A 24,570-nucleotide genomic window follows, 5' to 3' on the forward strand; every position below is an offset into this window, starting at 1 on the left:
TGTATTTCCGGTCACGTTACGTCTCTCTTTCTATTGGCTGGAGTCGGCGGATCCCCCACCAAAACGTTCCTCTCTGAAAAAAAAAAAAGGCCAGACTTCAAATGGTGTTTTAAATTCTGACTGCATTTCTTACTTTTGCGCGTTTCTCTTGCTTCCTCGTCCTAACACCAGAAACGCATCAAGGTGAGTGTTTCTATGTCTTTAAATGTTATTATGGTGGCCGCGAGCGTCTAACGGAAGGAGCGTGCGGTGGTAATCAATTATCATAAGTTTATACTGTATTGAACATGTAGGGATATTGCTGCTAGAGCTGCATTAGTGCAACAGCTATCATGTTTCGTAATGGACGCGTTTTTATGAAATATTGTAGCCATCGCTAGTGAAGTAGAAATGTCCATTTGCTGCTGTATCGATTCGCTCCATACGATTCAGAACCGTATGACAGGTCAGATCCAGTTGGAACCGGATACTCGTCTCGGTCAAACCAGCTGCTAAGTGTGCATCCAGTTTTTTCATACGTTATTGCCTCTGCTCAGAGAATGACAATGATCAAAACAATACTAGAATTCACTTGTCGTTTGAATGCAGACGTGTTGAAATGACAGCTTTGCTATTTTTATTTTTGCGTAGTGGATAGAATGCTTGTCAGACATTCCTCTGTTGTTTTTCTTTTCAACTTGTACGACTTTTATAATCTTGAGTTGAATCACTGGTTCAATTAGTACATACACACAGTAGCTGTTTTAACTACCACACAATTGCGCGTAGGAAAGCTCTGCAAAAACCGCTTCAGAGGTGACATGTTGTTCTGGGTACACACGTGAATACGCTGTTAGCGGTTCACGAAGCCGCCACGTTCGGGTTTATAGGAATTTGGGTTCGGGTTTGTAATTTATGAATAAAATATATAGGCCTTCCGAACTTGTTTAGCCCACGCGTGCTCTCTCACACAGATACGCGCGAACGGATGAGGGGCCGTTCACACTGAACGTGTTTTACGTGCTTCACTCTGATTTACCATAGTTGTTCTATGTAAACACGCGCTGGACGAACTTCGTTGACTGTTGTACCGCGTCTCGGTATTTCTTCAGTGTCTCATGCAGGACCGGGACATTTGTAGGCACTGTCAAGTTAAAAATAACTTCCGATTTCAAAATCACATGTCGAGACACATGCGTTCTTTCAGTCGTAGCGCTGTCTAGATTGATTTTAGCGCAGGTGTCACAACGATTTAACATTCTGAACAAGTTCAGGCTGCAAAGAGGTGACTGTTACATTATTCTGCACCAAGCAGATTTTCAGCGCTTGATAAACAGCAGTGTTGTTGTTTTCTTGTGCTCTAGTGTGCTGAGGGGTCGCCGTGGCTTTTATGTTTACTGTTCCAATACTGTAACGAATGTTGCCTATGATGCTTAGCCTGCATAAAATACAGCCTTTTGCAACATGATGTACAATACTCTGCAGCATTAGAATATAAATTCACGGTGAAAGTAAATAAGACTATAGAACTATAAATCCTCAAAGTAATATTGATAATACTGTATCATATTATAATGACAGTCTGGACAACAATACATAATTGTTGGTATATAATATTAATAAATACTGTAACAACTGAATTTCAAAATGTTATTTGGTGAAGTAGTATGTATTGCACACCCTGTTCTCTCTCTCTCTCTCTCTCTCACTCACTCACTCACTCACTCTCACACACACACACACACAAGTGTTTTGTAAACATATATAGGTAAATATTGCTTTATCACTGTATTGTGGAAAAACTGGAAAACATGCATTAATTATCTTTAACTAGATTTGTATGCCATTAAACATTTTGAATGTACTTGGCTACAATAGTTGATAGGAAGAATTTAAAAGTATGATTTAAAATGTATTTTGTCATTTTTTTTAAGCAAAGGGCCTCAGAAATCGTAAACTGCCTCTCTGCCCTTACATGTACCTTGACAATAGTTTCCGACAAACAACCAGTTGTGGTGGCTTATATCCCAGTTTCACTGTAGTAACATTTGTAAACAAGTGTTTTAATGGAATCATGGTACATTTAGCAAAGGTATGCTTGCTGTTGACTGTACACACGTGTGTGGTGAGAATATTTCACTAGAACTGTAGTGTAGTGAAAAGGAAATATTACTAAGACTGTGTTGTTTTTCTTTCTAATTAAAGATTGCTGTTATTTGTTTTATTTTATTTAATCCTCTATGGTGACTAAATTGGTTTTGCTGTGACAAAGGAGAAAACACAATTCATGAGTAATTTCTTAATCAAGAGGAAAAAGGCCAGACATCAAGTGATGTTTTAAAGTCTGCCTGCATTCCTCACTCTTGCGTGTTTCTATTGCTTCCTCGTACTAACACCAGACACCTGAGATATTTCATCTGCTGTGCAGCAAAAAGCCACAAATGTGAGTCATTCTGTCTTTTAAATGTTATTGTTACTGGAAGAAGAGAGAACGAGTGTGCGGGACCCATGTTTTGGTAATTAATTATCATAAGTTTATAATGCATTGAACATACACTGATTATCCACAACATTAAAACCACCTGCCTAATATTGTGTAGGTCCCCCTTATGCGGCCAAAACAGCCCCAACCCTATGTTTTTCTTCTCACCACAATTGTACAGAACTGCCGCTCACTAGAATTTACTCAAAATGGGGCCAAAAACAAAAAAACTTAAAAGTGAGTGGCAGTTCTGTGGACCGAAATGAGAGAGGCCAACATAAAATGGCCAGATTGGTTTGAACTGACAAAGGCTACGTTAATTCCGATAACCGTTCTGTACAATTGTGGTGAGAAGTATAGCATCTCAGAATGTTATTCTGAGATGCAGGTTGGCTCTGTTTTGGTGGCACGAGGGGGACCAACACCACATTAGGCTAGTGGTTTTAATGTTGTGGCTGATCAGTGTATTTTGCTGCTGGAATTGCATTAGCACAACAGCTATCAAGTTTTGTAATGGATGCATTTCTTATGAAACATTGCGGCATTGAGAGTCAAGTAGAAATGGCCTGCTGCTGCTGCATAAATTTGATTTGCTCCATACAACTAACTCACTCTGAACCTTTTGACAAGTCCGATCCAGTCGGAACCGGATACTAATTACCGGTGATATATGTTGTGTTATTATTGCAACCTGTTGACAATTTCAGTTAGATATTTTAAGTCAAGCCTTTATCATCTACCATACAACTGAAACCAATGACTTCTCAGTATCCTCAAAGAATTCAGTGAACACATTTTCTGTGAAACTTAAAAGGCCAATTGTGCCTTGGCCTATAAGTTTCAGGAAGCTTATTTTAGACTCGTTAGACCATTCGTTGGTCATCAGATATGTTTGCACTTGTCACATTAGACTACACATTGGTCTTGAATTCCTGCTTTTGAGTTTGTTTTGTATCCTAAACCATGTGAAAGTTAGTTCACCTGCTCAGGTGCACTTGATTTATGCTCTGTCATCATAAAGCATGCTAGAGGTAATCTTAGACCTGTTTGCTCTCCTGCAATAATGACTTTGATGTTCACATTGAATGGAGCTAAAGGAAGATTAATCCATACTTTTATGGTGCAAAGCAGGTATACAAAGACATGTCTGTGGAGGATATTTTTGAGGAATTCTATATTGTTTGCTGGAGGGACATTCAGGATGACACATCTTTTGCCATGCACAATTTGGATTGGTCTGTAATTGATATGCATACAGTAGTTGTTCATTGCATTTTTGCTCAGTTTTCTGGATTTGTTTTCTAGATTCACCAAAAAATGGTGAATACAATTTTATCATCATGTACTCACTCTTATGTTGTTTCATACCCGTATGCCTTTCTTGATGTGATTTTAGGCAGACTATTAGTTTCATTCACCATTCACTTTCGTTGTCTGGAACAGGAAGAAAATCATAAGAGTTTTGCAACATGATAACAGAATTGTCATCTGTGTTTTAAAACCCAGCGTTACAATAGTATCTTTGTGCATGATCATGCTTTGCTTAAAATATAATCTAAACACCCATTTAGCCATGGGTATTTTGAAGTGTTCATTGGCCTTGGCCAATTGCTTTGTTACCAAGATTAATCATTTTAATAACACCACACTTTCCCCTACAGTAGTTGATCTATCATCCAGACAGAAAAGACAGACATTACAATTGTTTTTCTTAGTTGGTTCCCTTGGCAACTGTCTGGCAGTATGTATCCAAGCAGGAGTCTTGGTGAGGTTTTACCTCCTCAATCCCCTGAATGTGTGTTATGTCCCTTTTTTTTCCTGTTCAGTTGCCATGGAGACTGATTAAAAGCCCTCAATGCCAATGCTCAATTTCAATTACATAACCCCTCAGGTTTTTAAATGACTCTTCATATTAAATTGATCTCTCCATTTAGCTTTCTTGTTCTTTCATATTCAGTGTAGAGTTAGGCATTCAACATGGTCTCCATGAATAATATTTATAATATTATTTATAAATATAAAAATAATATTTATTTTTTGTTATTATTATTGAAATAGATAGTGGAAAGTGGGGTATTTGTATGAGCTAGTGTATTAAAGATGAGACTTCTACATGACCTATTGTACTAGGATGTTTAAATCATGCAGAGTGAAATTGGTATAATGAAGTTTGCCAATAGGACCTCGGTGCCTTGAACAGGGTTTATGGATGAGCATTATGTGCAATGAACTGCATATATACCCTTCACTGCCTGCTTTGTCTCTTGGTGAACTCAATGTTATCATTATCCTTCAATTAAAGTTCATTTGATGCTTAATCTGATTGGAATTATGCTAATCTTTTAAAAGGATGGTTCATCCAAAAGTAAAAATTATGTCATCATTTGCTTACTCTAACTTGTTGTTACTACACCATATGACTCTCATTCTTGCATGGAACACAAATGTTTAGCAGATTGTTAGCCTCAGTCACCATTCACTTTCATTGTACACTGAAAAAAATGGCTAGTAGCATTTACTTAATTTTTATTTCACAAGTAAATCTAAATTCAAATCTTCATGACATATTGAATAAAGTGAGTAAATTTAACTTAAACATGTTAGTAAATAAAGTAACAATAACTTACAAATATGATATACATAGTACTTTAAACTTATTCATATTTAAATTAACATGTTATTAGAACATGTCACATTTTGAACTTCCCTTACAAATACATGTTTAATCATGCACCAACTGACACAGAGCCTCCCACGGGGAAGCTTAATGCATGCCATGTATTTATCAGACCACATCACCTAGAATTACTGGAGACAGAAACAGAATACAGTTTACACCGACCTCAACACTTGTTGCACAAAACACGATAACGGTGACAGTTAACGGAATTTTAATATTTCCTTTAGTTAGTGCTCCATACATCCATGTTTCATGTAAAAAATAAATAAAAAAAAATGAGTATGGAACAACATGAGGGTTAGTAAATGATGACATAGTTTTCTTTCTTTCTTTTCTCTTTTTTTGGGTGAACTGTCCCTTTTAGATTCAAGATTGGTACTGAAAATTAACTCTACTATATTTAAGGTTAATTGCATTACAGGTTTTAAACAATCAGATAAAGATCAGTTAATCAGATATCTGATCCGTTCAGAATAGTGAATAATACTTCATTTTGATATGAAGTTTGAAAATGTGCTTCATATCTTCATACTAAGAACTGAGGTTAGTGTAGACTCTGTCTTGTCTTGTCTTGTAGCATACTTGTTTTGATGTTATCCAGCTCCTGTACTGAGAGAGGCTAGTCCAAAGGCTATGTTATGTAACTTTCTGGAATCATTGACATTTAAAAGAAATGGCTTTTGCTGTGGGAGAATGCAGTTGGTTGCTGAATGCTCTCATGGACTGTTGGCTTTAGTTCACACTCTGAGCTGAGAGGAAGAGGAGTATAAAGCTTGGTGGCTGATCTGTGTTGAGTAATCTAGCACAGGCTGCTATTGTTCACTTTGAAACTGTCCCCCAGCACACTGAACATGCAGAGACCCCTGATGAATTTTGATTGGCTGTGCTGGAGTTTTGTAACAGAGAGAGAGAGAGAGAGAGAGAGAGAGAGAGAGAGAGAGAGCGAGCGAGAGATGTCTGAAAAAAAAAGTCTGAAATTAGATTTAATTTTTATACAATAAAAACTTAAAATATAGTCAATATTAGTGATGGGAATTGTAAGGAGTTTAACAATTCCGGTTCTGATTTCCATTCCTCTTAACGATTTTGAAGTAGACACGATAAAGTCATAAATTTGAATCCTAACAGCAAGATTAAATGATCAGTAACCACTCTGACTCCAACCACTCAATATGTATTTTGATTCATTAAAAAGAGCCTGCTCATAAGAGTCATTCGCTTGGGAATCAGACTACACTGTTGGTGCTGTGTGTTTTGCACTGTAGAGTCAGTAGCGTGGCGATTCTGCCACTGAATTGCACTGCAGTAAACACAGTCAGAGAATTATAGTATGGTGTTCTGTTCACATCAGAAAATTGCACATTTGAGAAGGTCATAAAAATCACACGATTAAAAAAATGTAAGCGTTCGCTTCCCAACCCTATTAAAAATCATAATGTTTATTATATAATGACAGAGCCATTGGGAAATCTTGGAACTGATACACTACCACTGCTGTTAATCAGCCACATTATCGTCCAATAATCTCAATGGCCAAATATCATTAGATGAATCTTCCTGACAAATAGTTTGTTTTCAACCTTATAAGTGCTGTTTGGATATCATTTTTTTTTTTTTTTACATTTGGATATATCTTAAGTTATTTATTGTCACACTTTTCCTCCCATCAGTTTTAGCTCGGCTCTTTATACAAGTCAAAGAAACAAAATTAGCCCATTTCACAAAAGAATGAAAATTCAGCTTCATCCGGCAAGTTGTTGCCCCCTAGCCATCAAACTATTTTAACCCATTTTGCTTGCTGTATCCTCACAGGCACATGACAACGGGCTTGTGTAATGCATATTTGACCAGAACCAGTTCTATCCAGTCAATGATGGGGAGCTTCTGAGAGAAAGCAGTGTCTGGATTTTTCTTGCCTGTGCTGTCTTGATTGCATAAGCGCTCTCAGATCCAGAGCAGTAGAGAGATGTGCTTTCTGTTTTTCCACACATGTGAGACAATAAAGATGCTGTGGTTTCATTCCACCATCCAGCGAACATCAGTTCTCCCCTATGAATTGATACATTTGGAAAAAGCAAACACATATGATAGACTCCCTTTCAAATAAAGAAGGAAGTCTGATTTTCTAAGTAGTGCAGCTTTGCCCAGGGTGCTTTTTACCACACCTGTCAATGGTGGATGAATTGAGAAATTTTACCTGCCATAAATATTTCTTTAAAGATATATTTTTGTCTCTATGATAATGGAATTGTTTAGCTGGTTTTATTTTTATTACATATTTGTGAGTAATATAATGTAATAAATAATTTTCCTTACTATTATTCTCACATTAAACATTCTTAAAGTAGTGATCCTAACTGACCTAAGACAGGGAATGCTTTTGAAAAATGTTGAAATCTTTTTGATGATTAAATGTAAGGAATTGTGAAAAAGAGAAGAGTTTTGGCTAAGGTGTATGTACTGACTTTAACTGTACTTGTCAAAGGTTTTTTTTCTCCCAATTGATGCTTGGTGTGTGTAAATCCCTGGTTAACTTTTACATTTAAACTGAGGAACAATAATACTGCAAAAACATAATAATAATATAGCCTCGCATTGCGGTTCCATTCCTAAGCATATGCTCATGCTTTATATTAGCTGAAGTATCCCTTAGGCTTTACATTTTCCCTTAGGCAAGACTATTCTTCCCAGTTAATCTAGGCACCAAAGTGTTACTGTGTGTGCTCTGGTCCCAGAACCATGTGCCTGTTGGGAAGGTTTAAGTGGTACTTGAAAGTCTCAGAATTAGTCACTCGTATGCTGCCCCAAGCTGTGTCCTCACAAGACCCTTTGTCCTCAGCCTGGGCATCCCAAGAAACACACGTGAAGATTCCACAGTGAAAAAAAGATCATCAGAGAGCTGATGAGTTACTAAGCCATGTTGTAATTAACACCAATCAACTGTGCTGTAATTATCTGGCGTGAAGGCCAACTTTCAAGGCTACTGGAGTGGGACAGAACTGATGGGCATGGCTGAACCAGCAGCTGAGGGACCGGGGAACTGTCTGTGGTATTGAAGCCAGCTCACAGATTTGTCACTTTTGCACCAAGTACTATTTTCTCCCTTCTCTTGTCTGATCAAATCTGATTGGATTGTTTCCCTTATAGAGGCATTAAAAGAGCCATGAACTGCACGTGTTGCATTGTTTTCCTCTGAAGTCCACTAATAAAGGTGCACTCAGTAACTTTTGTCTTTGTGTCATCTTGGACTTGCACTGACACCTAGCGGTTTGGATGCAGCATCATTAAAAATCAGTAGTTTTCAGTTTCAGATGCCATTGTAGAAATGTAGTATTCACATTTAACCATGATTACTTTAATGAGTGAAAGTGTCAAATAACAGGATGATTACTGTGAATAAGCGAGTAGTATTCGGCTGGTCATGTGATTCTAACATGGCAGCCCCCATGTGCGGACCCTCCATGTAGAATAAAACAGTTTTTATAAGGTTACTGATATGACTGGAGTCTTTATTTTTATCTGAGTGGTCATTATTTTCTACATATATTGCAAAATTACAATCCATGTCTTTGGGAGTGAAACTTTTGTAATTGCTGCGTGCACCTTTAAATTGAAGAATTCTTGCACAACACACAGTCGTAGCAACAAGACTGTTGTTGTACTACTGTACAGTTAAGACTTCTATATGTACTGGTAAATGAGTACCAGCATAGTTCATATTGTGGGTCATTAGGGTGATCCAAGTTGCTGTAATGTTGGTCTTGCTTAAACTGCCCAAGAACCTCCCACTTAGACAGGAAGAGGTGTCTGACTGGCATGTAAAGCAATCAATCACTGTCAGTTTTGTAATTGCGTGCAGTTTAGGTATGGGAGTTAGCTGAGATACCATACCATATGATACCATGTTGCAACAAAAATTTTGTTGTATAAAAAGAGTCCCAAGTACAGCACAAAAACAGAACAAATACAGACTATTTCACAGTAAACAAAGTATTTTCACAACTAAGAACATTTCATATCTAAAAAACAAAGCAGAATATAAATTTGTGCTTGTGGATATCCTATGTATTTGCTAGGATGTGCCTGAAACAAAACTCTGAATATTTTTAAAAGGTTTGATGTCACTAACCTGAGAAATGTACTTCCGTATCTTTAATATTTGTCCTTGTATCTGGATTAACTGCACATGAATATGTAATAATTATACTGTGTGTGTGTGTGTGTGTGTGTGTGTGTGTATATATATATATATATATATATATATATATATATATATATCCATCCATCCATCCATCGTCAACCGCTTATCCTGTGTACAGGGTCGCGGGGGGCTGGAGCCTATCCCAGCTAACATTGGGCGAAAGGCGGGGGACACCCTGGACAGGTCGCCAGTCCATCGCAGGGCATATATATATATATATTAGTTGTTAAAATATCTTTAGCATGTCACAGAAGGCTACATCCACAATATCTAATTATTCACAAAAAATGTAATGTATGATGCATACATTATAAAAGCATGTATGTATATGTTCTGCTAAGAACAGAGAAACCTCTTTGGTCTTTGGTTTCATGAAAAAATTATCGGAACGAAATGATCCAGTTAGTAACGTTTAGTACGTTTTTGACTCGGAACAAATTAAAGGTACTATGTTACCGTTTTCGCTTGCATTCTGCAAAAAAAATCAGCATTTTCGTTTCTTGAAACATTTTTAGTCTATGATACCATGTATTTACCAAACTGAAACCATGAACACAGAACTGTGAAATTTGAGCCATTACACACCTACTACATATTACTACAGTTACATCAGACTCTCTCATTTTAAACAAGAAAAATATGACATTCCATGATATTTCCTCTTTAATTAACGTAAGATTCTGAATCTCAGTTTTTCTTAGACATTCAAATGCAAACTGTATTAACCTCCAAAACCTCAAAGGACTCAGACCGTTTCTGTTTTTGCTCCCCATTCCCCCCCCCGGAACTCATCATTTCTCTCTCTTTGCCTTTCCTCACGTAAAGTGAAAGACAGGTGCTGTGTGCTGTCTATCTCTCTCTTTCCCTCTGTCTGTGAGTGCTACTCATGGCTTCCTCATTCCTGACCCGCCAGCTGGCTGTCTCCCTTCAGCAGAACCTGCGGCTCGCCACTCCAGGTAAAATACTACACAAGGAATATAATACCCTTCAGTCTTAAAGGAATCGTTCACCCTGAAATGTAAATGATGTCTTCATTTATTCACTCTCATGATGTTTCTGCAACAACTTCAAATCTTTTTGAGGGTCATTGGAAGGCTGAGTACATAAAAATTCAGTATTTGCTGTCTGACAGGGAAGTTACACAGGATTTTGAAGTAACGGTTCACCCAAAAATGACAATTCTGTCATTATTACCTAGCCCACTTTTTTTTTTCTATCTAACACAAAAAGGGAATTTTTGAGGAATATCCTGGCCACTCTATTCCATGTTATAAAAGTGAATAAGGACTGGGTCTGTTAAGCTCCAAAATGACAAAAAAAAGCTACTTTTACGCTATGTTCTCTTCACTTTTAAAGTAATACAATAGCTTTACTTTATGAGGAACAGATTGGACTTTAAGTTGTTATTCATTGATAATGAGCTGTTAACCACTGCAACCAGTTCTTTGAGTAGGTACACACATTTCCACAATCGGCCAAATGATAGCCTGCCAGGCCAGTTGCGTTCTCACTGTCCCTTCCTGGGCTTTATCATGCTTCCTCGGGGCCAACAGCGAAGCACCCTGACATGCCGATTACCCGTGGGTCAAAGAATTCCAACTGGGGATTGAGGTGGGGTCAAAAGTGGACTTTTGCTAAATCAGCTCAGAGGTTTCAGCAGCAATAATTCTCCTTTACCAATCTTTCATTTCTTGCTACCAGATCACCTCAATAGATCAACGGAGAATGGAGAATTGTCAGTACTGGTCAGAAGATGAAATCAGGGCTCCTCTGAAAATTTGGGCTGATGAAAATGTGCAAAGTCAGATCGAAGGTGTCTGCCGAAATGAATGTTGTCTCGGAACTTGCCAAGTTGTTTATCCAGCACACAATGCGGGGAAAATTCATATAAATGTGAGCACAGCACAAATCTGTGCTCTTTGCGAGGGCTTGCTAGTCTCCAGAATCTGATACTTCAGCTTGAGTGAAATGGGCAGGGTGTGTGACGTTGGCACCAGAGTGGCGTATTAAGGACTGGTTTTGGGGCAATGCTGCAGGGCTATTGGCCCGATGGTGGGAATGCACATACATTTTGGTCTTGTGGCTCGAGGTCCAAGGGTTTTGGCCCAAGATGACCAGTTACTGGCCCTGGCCCGCACTAGCACAATAGTGGAAAAGCAGCTAGTGAGTTGAAGAGTACCACAACAGTCTGATTTGTGAATTGGATCAGCCAATTTATAGAAATTATTAAACTCACAACAACAATTTGTTAACTGATCAGACATCGCTACTTCTCTAATGAACATCCCAAGGAAAGCTAGAGTGAATGTTTTTTGTTCAGTGAATAACGAGTTTAATATTGGTCTGTTTTTCATACAAAACTATTGTATGCCTTGCAAAGGCTTGGAATGTTGCACATATGGAACACATTTATTCTAAATGTATGGTGAATTGATTTGCAGCTTGACAGCCCCGGTCCTCATGCCAAATTATGACAAAGAATGGCTAGGATATTCTTAAAAAGAAAATTGTGTTCCATAGAAGAAATTTGTGTTAGGAATGACATGGTGCATAGATGATGACTGAATTTTATTTTTGTGTAAACTATTAATTGAAAAGACTGCGTAATTTCCTGTAAAACAGAGGACAGAGAAAATGTTAATGTTCTCAACCTTCTAGTGACCCTAGAGCTGAGTGTTCAGAGGGGCACAATTCAAAAGTTACTTGTAAATGAGTTACTGGTATCTGGTTCTGTCTGGTTGTGACTTGAATTGTGCATTCATTGAAAAGTCAGAATGTGTGGCCAGCCAGGCTGCTTCATTTATCAGTAGCTCAGTAATGTGACAATGTTCCCTGTTTGTAACCCTGTGTAGCCTCTTAACAGCCTAATGTGCATGTGGGTACTGCTATTACAACATAGTTTAAAGGCATTTCATTGCTGGAATGAGACATTGAGTGATCTGTTGACTGCTGTCGAAATATACACAATGTTTTTTCTTATTTAACCCTTTAAGCTCTGAGGGTTAAATAAGAAATCTGAGATTTCATGTTTCAGTGGCATACCCAAAATTCAAGTCTTATAGCTCAACAACAAAGTTGTGTTTGATATCATTGGAGAAAAAAAAATTATCTAATTTCTTAATGATATAAATTATGATACATATGGAGACTCTCATCCTAAGAAACTGCTGAAAGCTGATTTGACATTATATATCTCTGGTTGTAAATAAGGTGGCTCTGAATTAACTGCTTTTTTATCCCAATCATGTCAACTGTAACTGTTGAAAGTGTGTGTTGATAATACAAAGCAATCAAAATTTATAGCAATTCATCCTAGTGTCCAAAAGCATCACCAAATAATTATACATAAGAACTAATTACACATGCAAACACAACAATGAATAAAGGTTTGCATAGCATGCAGACATGATTTCAGTAATGAGATTTCACAGAATGAGTGCCATTTGACTCGATGATACGGCATCGTGTCTGTGTTATTTACTTGGCGCCATCTCCTGGTGGCCATATGTAACAGTCATCAATCATATGTCTCTCTGCTCAAATATGGATGATTTCTGTTCCGATCTGCACCCAATCCGATTGGCTTAGTGTTCCCTGACGTGTTCTGATCCAGGAAAGCTAACGTGTTTGCAGCCATGCAGATTGCAAGATGCCAGATAGCCAGATGCTGTGTGCACATTGTGCTTTGTGTGGATTATCTAATGATCTATGCATTTGATTACCTTGTGAATGGGCTCATTTGAAAGATAATCACCTCCTAAGTAATGGTATGAGAAATTTTGTGTTCTGTTTATTTTTTTTAAGTTATAAGTGAAAATGCCACATATAAAGCAACACCTGTTCACATGAAACATGTATGTCAAAGACATATACATATACTGCAGTTGTATTATAGTGGCACATGACTATTTGATGAGTTTGATATACCATAATATGTACAGTGCAAATGTTTTTATAAATTATCAAAATGAAACACTTCTGATTTGTCTGCAAATTTTAGAGCTTTTGTCCAGTTTTAGTCATAACACCTACATGCATTTTAAAGTATAGCTTCTGAGCTTTCAAATGATACCTAATTTGGTAAACACTTTTTTTCTCACGGGCCCGCCGGTGGGGACCCATACGAAGCTTAAAGGTTTAACAAATCTTTGCATTGTGGAAATTGGCAGCGTAAAACGAATCGGTTACTAACGTAACCTCGGTTCTCTCTAGATGAGGGAACGAGTATTGCGTAAGCTAGCTTACGCTACGGGAAAGATTCATCTTTTCTGAGATATTGAAGCCAAAAAATTATCCTTAATTTTGTATCCATTGTCAATGCAGTGCGGCAGCTGCAGACCTTGAGCGGGCTAGCTAGCGAGCTCATTGGTTGCTCTGCGGCAACTGCTGCAACCTATAGACGAGCTTGGGCGAACTCGCATCCAATGAGAGGCCTCCGCTCGTAGTTCGTAGGCTGGAACCCTGGTTTTCATTGAATGAAGCGAAAAATCGCTCGTGGCGCTGAGCACGGCCGGTTACGCAATACTCGTTCCCTCATCTAGAGAGAACCGAGGTTACGTTAGTAACCGATTCGTTCTCTTACGAGAGGTTCTCTCGTATTGCATAAGCTAGCTTACGCTACGGGAACCCTTTGTCAACGCCGTGCGCGCCAAGCATCCACTGCATGAGCCCCAGGGAATTAAGGGGACCCGGGGGAGCCCTTGTGAGTGGGGAATTAATATTTGGCCGGCAAGAGTGCGGGCCAGTGTGTGTGTAGTACATAAGCACATAGACAGAGCGGCGGTGCCGGTCTGTGTGGACTGTGTCCCATTAATGCAGCTCACCAGGGAGCTGTAGCGTATTAAACCGCTAGCAGTTTAGCCTGCAGAGCGGGTACTTCCAGATTGTAAAATCTGACAAAGGTGGAGGGGGAAGCCCAGCCCGCTGCCACACATATGTCGTGAATGGAAATCCCGCTGGACCATGCCCACGAGGAGGCCATGCCTCTAGTGGAGTGAGCCTTAATGCCTAGCGGGCATGGTAGGTCTTTTGACGCGTACACAGAAGCAATAGCGTCCACTATCCATCTGGACAGTGTCTGTTTCGAGGCGGCGAGACCTTTGGTGTGCCCTCCGAACGAAACGAAAAGCTGCTCGGAGCTTCTGAAAGATGCGGAGCGCGCAGTATACAATCTCAGTGCTCTCACTGGGCAAAGGAGATTGGCGTCGCGTTCACTATCAGATGCTGGTAGCGCCGACAAGGAAATGATCTGTGCTCTGAAAGGAGTACCGACCACCTTGGGGACGTAGCCGTGTCTAGGCTTTAAAATGACCTTGGAGTCACTTGGTCCAAACTCAAGACACGCAGCGCTGACAGATAGCGCGTGAAGGTCTCCCACCCGTTTAACTGATGATAGGGCAGTTAGAAAAACGGTTTTAAATGAGAGGTGTTTCACATCCACGGATTGAAGCGGTTCGAAAGGGGGGGCTTTCATAGCTTCGAGAACTATAGAAAGGTCCCAGATAGGAACCGATGGGGGGCACGGAGGGTTCATCCTTCTAGCTCCCCTGAGGAAGCGGATGACCAGCTCGTTTTTACCCTGTGACTGGCCGTGCAGGGGTTCAGCGAACGCCGCGACGGCCGCCACATACACTTTGAGCGTGGATGGGGATCTGCCCTTATCCAGCAGCTCTTGTAAAAACACGAGCAGCGGCGACACCCCACATGTCCGTGGGTCCAGGTCTCTGTCGGTGCACCATTTTGAAAACACAGACCATTTTGACGCATAGAGTCTTCTCGTGGAGGGGGCTCTAGCGTGTCAAGTCAAGTCAAGTGGTTTTTATTGTCGTTTCAACCATATACAGTTAGTACAGTACACAGCAAAACGAGACGACGTTCCTCCAGGACCATGGTGCTACATAAAAACAACAAAGGACCAACATAGGACCACATGAGACTACACAACGAAATAAAATACCTATATAAACTACCTATATATACCTATATAAAGTGCACGTGCAAACATGTGCAAAAAGTACAGGACAGTACAACAAATTACTGACAATGAACAGGACAATAGACTGCAGCGCCGACCAGTACTCAGTAGTGCAAAAAGATGACAGTTTCTAAAAATGTAAACATAACATACTATGAGATAATGTTCTATGCACATAGCAGTTATTGAGGTAGCAGACAGTTATAAAGTGACAGTTATTAAAGTGCAACTCAGGACACGTGTGTGTCAAACCAGTCTCTGAGTATTGAGAAGTCTGATGGCTTGGGGAAGAAGCTGTTACACAGTCTGGCCGTGAGGGCCCGAATGCTTCGGTACCTCTTGCCAGACGGGAGGAGGGTAAAGAGTTTGTGTGAGGGGTGTGTGGGGTCGTCCACAATGCTGGTTGCTTTGCGGATACAGTGTTTTTTGTAAATGTCTTTGATGGAGGGAAGAGAGACCCCAATGATCTTCTCAGCTGTCCTCACTATCCTCTGCAGGGCTTTATGGTCCGAAACGGTGCAAGTCCCAAACCAGGCAGTGATGCAGCTGCTCAGGATGCTCTCAATAGTCCCTCTATAGAATGTAGTGAGGATGGGGGTTGGGAGATGTGCTTTCCTCAGCCTTCGAAGAAAGTAGAGACGCTGCTGGGCTTTCTTGGTGATAGAGCTGGTGTTGAGGGACCAGGTGAGGTTCTCCGCCAGGTGAACACCAAGGAATTTGGTGCTCTTGACGATCTCCACAGAGGAGCCGTCGATGTTCAGCGGAGTGTGTTCACCTTGTGCTCTCCTAAAGTCAACAACCATCTCTTTTGTTTTGTCAACATTCAGGGACAGGTTGTTGGCTCTACACCAGTTCGTCAGCCGCTGCACCTCCTCTCTGTATGCTGACTCGTTGTTCTTGCTGATGAGACCCACCACGGTCGTGTCATCGGCGAACTTGATGATGTGATTCGAGCTGTGCATTGCTGCACAGTCGTGAGTCAGCAGAGTGAACAGCAGTGGACTGAGCACACAGCCCTGGGGGCCCCAGTGCTCAGTGTGGTGGTGGTGGAGATGCTGTTCCCGATCCGGACTGACTGAGGTCTCCCAGTCAGGAAGTCCAGGATCCAGTTGCAGAGGGAGGTGTCCAGGCCCAGCAGGTTCAGCTTTCCAATCAGGTGCTGGGGAATGATTGTGTTGAATGCTGAGCTGAAATCTATGAACAGCATTCGAACGTATGAGTCCTTATTGTCTAGGTGGGTGAGGGCCAGATGGAGGGTTGTGGTGATGGCATCGTCCGTTGAACGGTTTGAACGATACGCAAACTGCAGTGGGTCTAGTGAGGGGGGCAGCTGGGTCTTAATCTGCCTCATGACGAGCCTCTCGAAGCACTTCAATTTGCCCGTGACAGTTTGGCCCTAGCTGTTCTTAGGGCTGCCTTATCTCCTGCTCTGAAGGCGGAGTCTCGGGACCTCAGCAGCGTGCGCACCTCCGCAGTCATCCACGGCTTCTGGTTGGAGCGTGTGGTGATGGTCTTGGAGAAAGTGACATCATCAATGCACTTGCTGATGTAGCTGGTCACTGATGCTGTGTATTCCTCCAAGTTGGTAGAATCGCCATATGTTGCAGACTCCCTGAACATGTGCCAGTCAGTACACTCAAAACAGTCCTGAAGAGCAGAGATGGCTCCTGCTGGCCAGGTTTTCACCTGCTTCTGAAGCGGTTTTGTGCGTCTGACGAGCGGTCTGTATGCTGGAATTAACATAACAGAGATGTGGTCTGAGTAGCCGAGGTGGGGGCGGGCTCCGCCCGCACGCGCCTGGGATGTTTGTGTAAACAAGATCAAGCGCGTTCGCCCTCTCGTTGCAAAGTCCACATACTGATGGAATTTAGGGAGCACTGTCTTGAGATTTGCATGGTTGAAATCTCCGGCGACAATAAACAATCCGGTCGGGGTGAGCGCTCTGCAGTTCGCTCATAGCCCCATACAGTTCACAGAGCGCTTCCTTAGCGTTAGCACTGGGGGAATGTAAACTCCGGTTATGCAAACAGTGGTGAATTCCCGTGGTAGATAAAAAGGTCTGCATCTAACAGTCACAAGCTCCAACAGTGATGAACAGTAACTAGAGACTAGCATAGAGTTCTTGCACCATTCCGTGTTGATGTAAACACACAAGCCACCACCGCGAGTCTTACCACAGAGAGCTGTATTTCTGTCGGCACGAAACGAGGCGTGCCTGCCTAGCTGAATAGCGGCATCCGAACTCTGTCGCTGAGCCACGTCTCCGTGAAAACAAAGACGCAGCAGTCTCTAAACTCACGCTGCGTAGCCTGCTGGAGTCGGATATAGTCCAGTTTATTGTCCAGGGAGCAAACATTTGAGAGCAGGATAGACGGAGAGCCGGCCGGCTAGGGTTTGTTTTTTGCCTAGCATGGACCCCGCGCCTCTTCCGGCTTCCGCTTTCGCGACACCGCTTACGACGTCCTCTCCCCGGCCACCGGCATCAGGCGACGCCGAGGGCTGGAGGCCTGGTCTCCGCAGCAAGCCGAGTACGCCGTAGCGCCTCCTGCAGGTCATCATGCAGCTTGGTTTTTGCATGAGTCTTATATTTGAGTAGTGTCTGGCAATGGTAGACACGAACACTGGTTGCTCCGATGTCCATGTGTTGCAAAAGTCGGGCTTTTTTAACAAAAATAGCACCATTGTGGATCCGGAGTGGCCGCTGCGTGCTACCGCGCCGCCATCTTGGATCTGATCCAAGTGTATGATGGTGTTTATTACACCTTTATTACTCCTTCTGGCAAAGCGACGGGTAGTCGTTGATCACCCACGCGTGTAGCGCCCAGCGCTCTGGGTGGGGATGCCAGATCGTTCCGCGAGCTTGCGAGAGGAGATCTGCTCTCACTGGGATGGGCCACGGCGCTGTCAGTGACAGCTGCGTAAGCTCCGGGAACCATGTTTGATTCTCCCAGCTGGGGCTATGAGGAGCACCGAGTGGCGCTGCTTCCCTGATCCTCTGCATTACCTGTGGCAATAGCGAGACGGGAGGGAAGGCGTAAAGCGGGCGGTTGGGCCAGTCCTGGGCCAGCGCGTCCTCGCTTCGAGAAAAATATTGGGCAGTGAGAGTTCTCTTCTGATGCAAAGAGGTCTATCTCTGCTCTGCCGAATATGCGCCATAACGTCTGGACTGTTTGAGCGTGCAGGGACCATTCCCTGGGGAATATTGTCTCTGGACAGTCTGTCTGGGCCGTCGTTCAGGTGGCCTGGCACGTGCGTCGCCCTCAGCGAGCGCAGGTGGCGCTGGGACCAACTCAGTATGCGTTTCGTCAGATGGAAGAGGTTCCTGGATCTGACACCGCCCTGACGGTTTAGATAGGATACCACAGACCTGTTGTCCGAGCGGACCAGGACGTGGTGACCCTGAATGATCGGGAGGAAGCGCACGAGCGCGTACTCGACCGCTATCATTTCCAGACAATTTATGTGAAGGAGCTTTTCCTGAACTGACCATAGGCCAAAAACCGGAGAGCCCTCGCGAGACCGCGCCCCAACCCGTGTTGGACGCGTCTGTCGAGATGACTTTTCGGCGAGATACAGCTCCCATCATCACTCCCCGCTGATACCACTCGGCCACTGTCCAGGGCTGCAGAGCTGAAATACAGGTCTGAGTCACTCTGATTGGCTGGCGGCCTGTGGCCCAAGCCCGGCGAGACGCGCGGGTGTTTAGCCAATGCTGAAGCGGGCGCATGCGCAGTAAACCCAGTTGAAGTACTGCTGCGGCTGAGGCCATGTAGCCTAGCACTCTCTGAAACTTCTTCAGAGGTGTGAGGCTGTTCATCTGAAATGACGCGGCTAGTCGCTGCACACGGCGCGCGCGCTGTGTAGATAAGCGAGCCGTCATTGCCACTGAGTCTAGTTCTATTCCAAGGAAGGAAATTGTCTGACTGGGCTGTAGTGAGCTCTTGGTCCAATTGACTGCAAGGCCCAAACTGTTCAGATGACTTAGGAGAACTGTACTGTGAGACAGAAGCTCCGTATGTGATTGTGCCAAAATCAGCCAATCGTCCAAATAGTTCAGAATTCGCAAACCCTGACTCCGCAGGGGTGCGAGCGCCGCGTCCATGCACTTCGTGAAAGTACGGGGTGCTAAGGACAGGCCGAATGGAAGGACGGTGTATTGATAAACCTGGCCGTCGAAGGCGAATCTCAAGAATGGCCTGTGACGGGATTTATCTGAATCTGAAAGTATGCATCTTTCAGATCGAGAGAAATAAACCAGTCCCCCTGGCGCACATGCGCGAGGAGTTTGCTGGTTGTAAGCATTTTGAACGGTCTTTTTGCAAGCGCTTTGTTCAAAACCCTGAGATCTAATATTGGTCTGAGGCCGCCGTCTTTCTTGGGGACAAGAAAATAACGGCTGCAAAACCCCGACTCGCTCAGGGGAGGCGGCACTCTCTCTATGGCCCTTTTGCACAGAAGGTTTGCTATTTCTGAACGAAGCATGCACGCTGCTTCCGTGTTCACAGTAGTTTCGAGCCGCGCTCTGAAGCGAGGAGGACGGCGATCGAACTGTAGTAAATAGCCCTGTTTTATTGTGCTTAACACCCATTCGGATATCCCTGGGATATCTTCCCACGCTTTGAAGCGTAATGTTAGAGGGTGAGTGGCCAAATCGCTCTGATTGCCGCACACAGCGCGCTGAACAGAATGTGTGAGCGCGCTTACTGTGCTTATGCTGGACTGCTCGCAGACAGCATGGACAGGCTGTTCTGTGAGTGACTTCCGATTGAGGTGAATGGGGAAAGAGTCACGTCTGTTAAGTGATACGCAAGCATAGTCACGGGCACGGGACTTACATACAGAGAAGTGTTTGCTGGCCGTGTGACAGAGCGGGCAGAGAATGGGCGCGCGCACGTATTCGTGAGCGCATTTATTGACTCTAACACTCGAGTGGTTCAGTAACCGCTTTTGAGTGTGCTCTGATGGGGACACGGAACGTGTAATGCTTGTGTGTAGAGGTGAACACTGGATTGTGGGCACATTTTCTACACATAAGGCTGGTCGTGTGACAGAGCGGCCAGAGAATGGGCGCGCGCACGGATTCGTGGGTGCGTTTATTAACCCTAACACTCGAGCGGTTCGTAACCGCTTTATGTGAGTGTGCCGTGATAGGGCCACGGGATGTGTAATGCTTGTGTGTAGGGGTGAACACTGGATTGTGGGCACATTTTCTACACATAAGACATGTTTGCTCTCTGGTATGGACACGGGATGTGTAATGCTTGTGTGTAGAGGTGAACACTGGGTTGTGGGCACATTTTCTACACATATGGCATGCTTGCTCTTTACCAGATTTATTTGGGTCGCCGTGAAAACGGCGTTTGAGCGCAGGCAAGCGGGCGTTAACACCGGCTTGTTGGCTGCTGAATCTACCACTGTAGTAGCCTGAAGGAAGGGGACTGACAGGGGGCGAAGCTTTGACGGTGGTCCGGCCGCAGCGGGACTGATCCGTCGTTTTGTCAACAAAGCTAGGAGGACTTCGGTTGTTCAGGTTTCAGCGCAATTCTAGTCCGAGGCCCGCGGGGGGGCGGCGGTCTGCGGCGGCTGTCTGAGCGCGATCGAGGGCGGCCGCCCTATCGACGCTGAGAAGTCTGGCTTTGTTGAGCTGGGCGCTGTGAAGAGGCTCGTGCAGGAGGCTCACGTGGGCGGCCTGCAGAGGAGCTAGCGCGACGAGGCAGAAAGAGATTCATGGCTTGTGTGGCTTTTTGGACCTCTGAAAACCGGTCAATGATACCACTCACCGCGGAGCCGAAGAGACCAGATGGAGAGAGTGGTGCGTTGCGTTAGCCACAGATGTCTCTCGGTCACAGTCAGCGCGGCCATGCACTTCCCTATAGCTTGGGCTGCAGCTTTGGTAGCGCGGAGGGCGAGGTCCGTAGCACTCCGTATGTCTGCAACCGCCTCTGGATGCCTGCTTTCCTCATCCCACTCCCGCAGAAGGTCCGCTTGGAGGATCTGTAGGACGGCCATAGAGTGCAGAGCAGATGCAGCTTGGCTGGCGGCGGAATAGGCGCGGCCAACACAGGCGGAAGTTGTTCTGCAGGCATTAGACGGGAGCACTGGTTTAGACCGCCATCTCGCGGAGGGCGGGCAAAGGTGTGCTGCTACCGCATCCTCGACCGGAGGGATGGAAGCGTAGCCCTTCTCAGTGGCGCCGTCCACCGAAGCAAGAGAGGTGGAGACGTGGGATCGGACCCTGGCCGAGAAAGGCGCGTTCCATGATTTGGAATGCTCGGCGTGGAGTTCCGGCAGGAAGGGAGCGGCCCGGGTAGCGGGTGCTGCGTGGCGGCGGCTCTGTAGAAAGCAGCCGTCAAGTCTGTTGGGTGCCTGCTCAAGGGGCGGTGACCACTCGAGCCCGAGGCGGTCGACGGCCTGTGTGAGGAGGCGTGTTAGTTCCCCTTCGACTCTGGCGCGGGTCCTGCTGGATTCCTGGGCCGAGGAGGAGGCGTGTGAGCCTGACCACACCTCGCTGTCCGAAGCCATGATGGAACAGCCCTTATCCTCCGCTTCTTCGTCCGAGATGGCAGCAGAGCAGGACTGCTGAAGGTGGCGAAGACGGCCGGTTTCTTCGAGCGCTGTCCACGCTTGCTTGATGCCCCTCGAACGGCGACGCGGCTTCCAGGTCAGTGATGCGAAGAGCTTCGCTGAAGAGATGAAAATCAGGGTTCCAGCCTACAAACTACGCTTATATGCACTCTAGTCACGCCCTTTTTGGCGGGCTTTGATGCAGTGAGCGCGCGGACGCCTCTCATTGGATGCGAGTTCGCCCAAGCTCGTCTATAGGCTGCAGCAGTTGCCGCAGAGCAACTAATGAGCTCGCTAGCTAGCCCGCTCAAGGTCTGCAGCTGCCGCACTGCATTGACAATGGATACAAAATTAAGGATAATTTTTCTCAGAAAAGATGAATCTTTCCCGTAGCATAAGCTAGCTTACGCAATACGAGAGAACCTCTCGTAAGAGAACTACTCTTATTTAAAATGTACAAGGAATATCCTGTTCATAAAATGCTTGAAGCAAGGAGGAAAAATGTTGAATGTTAAAGTTACTGTATATCATGGCTTGTTAGAGGTGCCTGTATTTTGTTAGCAGAACTGCAGAAATGTAAGTCTTTCACAGGTCAAATGGTTCATTTCTTGTCTATATATGTGCTTTTATTCTGTTTTGTTTTATTAGGTTGTAGATATGTCAGCAAAACTGCCACAAAGACTGTGTCAGAGTTTGAAAATGACGCCCCTTCCATGAAGACTCCCGTCCCAGGTCCAAAGTCCCAGGTTCAGTTTCAGTATTTTACTCTTACCATCAGATTTATCATCAGATTTTTTTTCTGATACACATAGATCAGGAGGGAAATGGCCTCTTTTTAAAAGAGGATTGAAACTGTCAAACCTCATGTTTTACATTATTGGTATTAGGCAGGTATTGGTATTACTTCAGGCAGACTTTACATATTCTGTGTACAAGATTACAGTGTATTTGACTGAACAAATATGTATTTTTAATACAAATAAAATTTCGATATTTTTCAGTCAGGTTTTAAACTGCATAGTACTGAGTCTGCTCGCTTAAAAGTATATAATTATATTTTAATGACCAATGACTTTGGTAGCACTATGGTTTTGATTCTCTTAGACCTCAGCTCTGCATTCGATTTTGTGGATCATGTAATATTCTTATTTCTCGTTTAGAGCCTTTCCTTGGAATTAGGGGTACAGTTCTACAGTCTTATCTGTCAAATAGAATGTTTTCTATTGCTATTGGCAAACACTCATCCTCTGTGGCATATCTACCTTGTGTCTTGCCCCAAGGTTCGATTCTTGCGCTTATCTTATTTTATTCTCGCTATATATGTTACACATGGGCTCTATATGGGGTCATATCATTGCTATGCTCATGACACCCAAATCTACATACCCTTGAAGCACGATGACAATACTGCTCTCAAACAACTTATAGCATGTTTACATTAATTAAAATGATGGTTTATTCGTAACTTTCTAAACTTGAAGACAAAGCTGAAATTATTTTGTTTGGACCAGATGAGAAAAATAATTGGAACAATCTCGATTTGAGTAATCTTGCTTCCTACTTCTTCCTGCATTAAGGATTTGGGTGTCTATTTCAATTGCAGCCTCAAGTTCGATAAGCAAATGAATGCTGTTGTCAGATTGAGCTTCTTTCACTTGTGGCGATTAGCAAAAACTAAACCATTCCTTTGCATGAAGAGCTTTGAGATTGTTATTCATGCTTTCATCTCCTTGTGCCTCAACTACTGCAATACTTTATTTGTTGGTTTGCCCCATTCTTCCATTTCTTGTCTCCAAATGGTTCAAATGTGGATGTTCGACTTCTGACAGGCAGCCATAAACGTGATCATATCACCCCCATTCTGTGCTCTCTGCATTGGTTGCCAGTCAGATATTGTATTGATTTTAAAATGTTATTATTTGTGTAGAAAACCCTTAATAATTTAGCTCCACAATATCTTGCAGACGGAGTATGCACACACAATCCTTCCAGATCCCTCAGATCATGTTATGTTCATCAAAAATGTTCCCAAGTAATAGCTGGCTGCTATATGTCCCTAGATCCAGGTTGCTGCGTAGAGGGGACCGAGCATTTGCTGTGGCAGGCCTTAAGCTTTGGGACAGTTTGCCTGTGTTAATTAGAGCTGCTTCCTCATTGTCGGTTTTTAAATATCTGCTCAAAACTAATCTCTTTTCCCTTGCTTTTAATGTTTTGTTAATTGATAGGATTTATATATATATAAATCTAATATATATATATTAGTTGTTTATATATGGTTGTTTTTAAATGTTCTTTTAAAATAAACTTCCCTTGAATTGTCTTGAAACCCGAGCAGAATGACTAATAAAATGTGTTTTTCTCATTTAACAGGAGCTGACAAGACAACTTGGAGAGATTCAAGTAAGATAAACAGAGAATTAACTTTGGCCTCCTCTCTATCACCTGTGCATTGCTCTGTTTACTATACCTAAAAAGTCAGAGAACAGATAACTACAATAATTATACTATGTAATCAAAGGTCTTGAAAGGCTGTACTGTTTCTCAGGCAGTTAATTGGCAACCAGTGCTGTTTTGTGTTTCCATAATGATTTTAAAATTATAATGAGTCAATTTTACTCAGAAATCAACAGTCAAAGCTAATTCCTATATAGGAGTTAACACAAAGCAATAAAATGTAATTTTGTTGGTTG

At 43.2% G+C, this 24,570-nt stretch overlaps 1 protein-coding gene across 1 annotated transcript in view; it reads left to right on the forward strand.

Moving 5' to 3' along the window:
* Positions 1 to 32: 32 nt before the first annotated feature.
* Positions 33 to 24,570, forward strand: part of LOC127652572 (4-aminobutyrate aminotransferase, mitochondrial-like) — a 47,967-nt gene continuing 23,429 nt past the window's right edge. The window contains exons 1-4 of the mRNA XM_052138778.1: positions 33 to 183; positions 10,168 to 10,298; positions 22,529 to 22,626; positions 24,251 to 24,280. Coding sequence (XP_051994738.1) covers positions 10,229 to 10,298; positions 22,529 to 22,626; positions 24,251 to 24,280 — 198 coding nt within the window. The 5' untranslated portion in view covers positions 33 to 183; positions 10,168 to 10,228. The remainder of the gene's footprint in view (positions 184 to 10,167; positions 10,299 to 22,528; positions 22,627 to 24,250; positions 24,281 to 24,570) is intronic.

Source organism: Xyrauchen texanus, chromosome 12, assembly GCF_025860055.1.
Source record: "Xyrauchen texanus isolate HMW12.3.18 chromosome 12, RBS_HiC_50CHRs, whole genome shotgun sequence".
NCBI lineage: Eukaryota > Metazoa > Chordata > Actinopteri > Cypriniformes > Catostomidae > Xyrauchen > Xyrauchen texanus.